The sequence below is a fragment of the Littorina saxatilis genome, linkage group LG2 (assembly GCF_037325665.1).
Source record: "Littorina saxatilis isolate snail1 linkage group LG2, US_GU_Lsax_2.0, whole genome shotgun sequence".
In the NCBI taxonomy this organism is placed as follows: Eukaryota; Metazoa; Mollusca; class Gastropoda; order Littorinimorpha; family Littorinidae; genus Littorina; species Littorina saxatilis.
In genome coordinates, this window is record NC_090246.1 from 17778101 (window position 1) to 17784100 (window position 6000).

The 6000-nt window shown below is 41.7% G+C and overlaps 1 protein-coding gene across 1 annotated transcript; it reads left to right on the forward strand.

The window, feature by feature from the left end:
- Positions 1-2968: 2968 nt before the first annotated feature.
- LOC138958361 (uncharacterized) lies at positions 2969-5694 on the forward strand. Its single transcript, XM_070329478.1, has 2 exons — positions 2969-3093; positions 3364-5694. The coding sequence occupies exon 2, from the start codon at positions 3386-3388 to the stop codon at positions 5477-5479; it is 2094 nt and encodes a 697-aa protein (XP_070185579.1). The 5' UTR covers positions 2969-3093; positions 3364-3385; the 3' UTR covers positions 5480-5694.
- The last annotated feature ends 306 nt before the right edge of the window (positions 5695-6000 follow it).

The window sequence follows — 6000 nt, forward strand, 5'->3', positions numbered from 1 at the left end:
GGCAGATGTGAGCAAACCACTCAGAAAACTGACAGAGAAAGATGCAGTGTGGAAGTGGACAAAGAAAGAGGAAGAGAGTTTCAAGAAGCTGAAGAAGCTAGTGACGGAAGCACCAGTACTGAGGTACTATGACCCAGCAAAACCTCTGACACTATCAGTTGATGCGTCATCCACAGGATTAGGTTGTTGCCTCATGCAGGAAGGTCAGCCGATCGCGTACGGGTCCAGGGCACTGACAAAGACACAACAGAACTATGCGCAGATAGAGAAGGAAACACTTGCAGTAGTGTACGGATGTGAGAAATTTCACACATACGTGTATGGTAGAACAGTAGAAGTAGAGACTGATCACAAACCATTGCAGTCCATCTTTACAAAACCACTACACAAAGCACCTGTTCGTCTGCAGAGATTCATGTTGCAGCTACAGAAGTATGACCTCAAGGTGAAGTACAAACCCGGGAAAGAAATGTACGTCGCAGATACGCTCAGCAGATCGTACCTCCCAGAAACAAAAGAACAGTTGATTCCAGAGAAAGAAATCAATTCTATCAACCCAAGGTCACACTTGCCCATCTCAGATGAGAAATACGCAGAATTTCAGAGAGAAACAGCAAATGACGTAGAACTGACAGAACTCAAAAAAGTCATCTTGAAGGGTTTCCCAGAGAACAGAAGAGATGTTCCAGAATCAGTTAGAGCTTATTGGTCATTCCGAGATGAGCTTACATACACAGACGGTCTGATTTTCAGAGGGCTCAGATTAGTCATTCCCAAGAAGCTTCAAGTAGATCAGCTGCAAAGAATTCATTCATCACATTTAGGCATAGTGAAATGCAAGAGCATGGCCAGAGAATTGGTATTCTGGATAGGTATGTCGTCACAGATTGAAGACATGGTCACAGCATGTAGAGTTTGCGCAGAAAACTCCAGAGCTAACTCCAAAGAACCAATGATACCAATGGACATTCCAGATAGACCATGGGCAAAGATCGCAGCAGATTTGTTCGAGTTGAACAAGACACACTATTTGATAATAGTAGATTACTACTCCAAATGGCCAGAAGTCATTACACTGAACAGTCTCAACACCAAAACAGTCGTTGGCCACATGAAAAGTCAGTTTGCAAGATTTGGAATAGTAGATGAGTTGATCACAGACAACGGACCACAGTTTGCAAGTGCTGAATTCGCAGAGTTCATGAAAGAGTATGAAATCAAACATACCACCACAAGCCCTTACCACCCTCAAGGTAACGGTCAAGCAGAAAGAATGGTCCAAACAGTGAAGAATCTGATGAAAAAATCCAAAGATCCTCACAGATCACTCCTAGACTACAGAAACACACCATTAGACACAGGAAAATCACCTGCAGAATTGTTTCTAGGCAGAAAACTGAAAACAACACTCCCAACAAGAGCAGAACTGTTGAAACCAGGAAAACAGCAGAACAAGAAGAATCACAAAGATTTGATTGCTCGCCAGAAGAAGCAGAAAGAGTACTTTGACAGAAAAGCCAGTGGCAATTTGACAAAACTCAGAGCAGGAGATCCAGTCATGATGCAGTTTGGTAACAGATGGAAGAAAGCAGAAGTAGTTACTCCTCATTCTACACCAAGATCCTATGTAGTCAGAGATGAACAGAATGTAGAGTACAGAAGAAACCGCAAAATGCTCAGACCAACAAAGGTAGCATCCAGAGACAGTGATTCCAACAGAACAGTTACCATACCAACTACTGATCAGAATGTGAAAGACTCAAATCAGAAAGAAAAAGAAAAGAAAATAGGAACTGAACAGATTCCAGTACAAACTGATGACAAGAACATGGTTGAAAACAAAGACAGTGTAGTAACAACCAGATCCGGAAGAGTTGTCAAACAACCCAAGAAATACAGTGATGAGTACACATGAACTGAGTAGGTACAGCTGACAGTAATGATGATAAAAGTATGCTAGAGTAGACAGCAGAGAATGATAACCAGAGTAATGGTACTATTTTAATTTCAGAAAGTTATGAATAGTTCAGTTGTATTTTTTATTGATTATGATTTACAGTATTGATTAAGAAAGATTCAGAATATGAATAAGAATGTATGCTGGAGATAAAGAATGTTTGAAGACAGATTTTATTTTCAATTGCTCAGAGACACTAAATGAACAGACGATTCATTCACGCAATGTTTGAAACAATGACTATGTACAAGATGTTTGTAACACATGTCAAAACAACATTCACATCATATAAACATGCAGACACAATGATAATGTCTTGAAGATTTTATTATGTTTATTGGAGTGCAAAACATTGTCCATCTTAAGGTGATGTAGGTAAACATTATAGAATAGTAACCAGAGTGTGAATGTGTAACAAATCCATTGTCAGTATGAATGCTGAAATTGTCAGTATGAAAGTTCAATGTGTGAATAAGAACATTTTTATAAGTGAAGTTTCACAGGAGTAAGTTTAAAAGTTTTGTTTCTGTTCTAAGTGTTAAATAAAAGAAAATAAATGAAGGCCCACATAATTTAGTAAAAGATAAAGATTCAAAATCTAGATGTACATTCAAGTTGAAGAAAATGACTAGAAGTATTTTCTTATTTGTAAAAGAGAGGATGTCATGTATATTGCTAGGCAAGCATATCATGTTCCATTTAGAGATAGCTCCATTAGAGTGAGTTTATTAGCTAAAGGTCCAAGGGACAGCACTCCGTATGAATAGGAGAAGAGTTGAGGTTCTTGATAATAAATCATGGCCGAACCAACACTATGTCTCCGCCTCTCTGTACGTAAACCCACAAATACAACAGCGACGGTAGTTGTTTATTCAACTCGGTGTCAATCTTAATCAGCGGAACAGCGGAAAGAACAAGAGACCGGCTGCGATATCTGACATGCATCACAATGGCACTGCAAGAAAGTGAAGTCAAAACTGTGCACCACAACATCAGGGACATCTTCATCGTCAGAATCCAGCTTGTGTGGACAAGCAGCGTGCTACTACTGGAGAGAGGAAACCTGCTAAGTCTGGGAAGAGGGAACGTGCTACTTCTGGGAAGAGGCAGAGATTCAAGTCGGAAGGAGAGTCAGGGTTGGTACAAATTATTACTTTGAAAAGTGACCATTTCATTTTCATGGGTCTCATCTACTTCCGTTTGTTCATGCATTAACATGTCTTTTGAGATGTACTTGCAGGAATCCAGCTTGTGTGGACAAGCAGCATGCTACTACTGGGGATATGAAACCTGCTAATTTTGGGAAGAGGCTACTTCTGCTGAGACAGTCCAATAGAAAGTAAAGTTATCGAAACGCCATCTAAATAAGCATTTGCGTTAATACGTTTTCTGTCTTGTGATTGCAGATCTCCGGAACACAGAGCAGAGATGCTACCAAGGTTGTCGACTTCTGATGATACTCATAGATTTTCCACCACATCCCTTCGATCCGCCTCTCCCACCTCCATTCTTCAGTCCACCTTCCTTGCTGGTGGAGAGGATTGCCCCTCCAGTAATCATCACTTCTCTTCGAGTCTGTCTTCCGTCGACCACGAAAACGATCCTCAGTCGACGTCTCTTAATAGCAGAGAGGATTGTGTCCTTGACACATCTGAGGACCTGTCATCGTCTAACATCGACCGTGATGCTCTACACCATGCACCTTCCAAAGGCCGTTTCATGAGCATAGACCAACTTGTTGATGCTGTGAAAACAATGTCGGATCATTGCGTGAAACAAATTCCCCCAGGAAACAAGGACAACAAGTTTTGTCTCATTGATAACAGCGTCAACCTGGAACAGTGGAATGCCAGACATAGAGCGGCTTATGTAGATGACTGTGGAGCTTACGATTCGTCTGTGGGTACGACAGTCAACAGGTATTTTGTTTTGGAAAGCAACAAAGCAAAGTCCGTATACAAGAAAAATGGGGAATATGCGACAGAGAGCAGAAAGATCGTGAATAAGAAAACGACCCAAGAGTGGATTCCATTGAACCCACAACCGAATCCTGAAGATGTCATTACAGGACATTTTGTGTACTCCAAGTTGAGATCTGACCCTTCCTTCAAGAAGCGGGTCACAACCTTTTCGGGACACAGTTCCACCTTCTGCAAACCAGTGGCGGTGGTTGAGTACTGTGGCATTCATCCTGGTCACAACCAGCCGCATGGTAATAGGAAGCACCACGGAAATCCCTATTGCCGAACTCAACACACAGTCCTTAGCGAAGCTGCCAAACGAGCCAAAAATCAACCTCCTAGGCATGTTTACATGGACATGAACAAGGAAAATTCATTTGATGCTCCTTCGAATGCCAAGCAGATAAGAAACAAAAAACACAACGAGAAAGCGGCGAACAGAGAAAACAGACCAAATGGACAAAATGTTGCAGACGAGGTGTTAGAAACGATCGCGATGTTGAACACGCAAAATTCTGTGCAGCAGATCATTCATTGCAAGGGTAAAATACCGTCTTTAATTGTTTACAACAAGCAACAGATGGAAGACTTGAAAGCAAACTGTGTGGGTGAAAATGGAAGTGTGATTGGCTTCGACAGAACATTTAATGTTGGGCCCTGTTTCATCACCCCGACTACATACAAGAACAAAGCGGTATGGCACAGTGAAAGCAATGTGCATCCACTGATGCTTGGACCAACATTCCTGCACTGGGACGGCGAATTTGAAACGTACCACACTTTCATCAGCCACTTGAAAAGAGAACTGCAGTCAGAAGACATTGTGGTTGGAAGTGATGCCGAGAAAGCGCTGACAAAAGCCCTTCAGTTGGAGTTCCCATCTGCAACTCATCTCCTTTGCACAATCCACATGAAGGACAACATCACCCGATACTTGTCAGAAAAGGTCGGTTGCAGTATGAGAGATAGAACTGAAATCATTTCTTTCATTTTTGGAGAGGCTGGCATAGCTTGGGCTGATGACTCTGCCACTTCTGAGTTCCGTGAAGATCGGCTGGACGACTACTTCATTAAGTACCCTACATTTCAGCGGTACTACCAAAAACACATCGCCGATAAACTGAAAAGACACGTCCAGCTGCCCCTTCAGAAAGGTGTCATTGACACACTTTGGACCAACAACAACGCCGAGTCGATCAATCACAGAATCAAGCAGGAGATTGATTGGAAGCCGCAGAAACTGCTTGCCCTCATCCAATGTCTTGACGACATCTCAGATGCCCATTTCATGGACCTACGGAAATCCCTGTATGGACGTGGCAACTTTGTCCTCTGTGAAGAATTCCGGAAGCACTCCGTAACACCTGGAGAGTGGGCACAGAAGAGTGCCAATTGGAAGAACAAAAAAATGACCAACTTCTTAAAAATGAAGAAAACAGCACAGGCGGGAAACACACTTCAATCGACTGATGGGCGATTTGCCATGCCCAAATCATCAGGCATCGCCAAAAAACCTGGTCAGAGACGCAGAGCCAGGGCAGAAAAAGTCAAGCGCCAGTGATGCTAGGTCGCTGTGGGCATGTTTGCAATGGACATTAGGAATTTAAACCATGTTTTATTTCATGTGTTTCTTAACTTGTGTACAGTCTCCTTTTACGAAGGAACGGTTTTATTGGGTTTTATTATGGATTGGTTATTGAGCAATTCAAATTTCCGGCTCAAATAATGAAAACATTCTTTTTTTGATCATAAATTAACATCAAATTTTAGATGTATGCTGTCATCATTCTTGTGGTTCGTGAGTTATATTGATTATATCCATGTGAGAGAGAGAGAGAGAGAGAGAGAGAGAGAGAGAGAGAGAGAGAGAGAGAGAGAGAGAGAGAGAGAGAGAGAGAGAGAGAGAGAGAGAGAGAGAGAGAGAGAGAGAGAGAGAGAGAGATTTTATTATGGATTGGTTATTGAGCAATTCAATTTTCCGGCTCAAATAATGAAAACTTTTTTTTTATCATAAATTAACATCCCATTTTAGATGTATGCTGTCATCATTCTTGTGGTTCGTGAGTTATATTGATTATATCC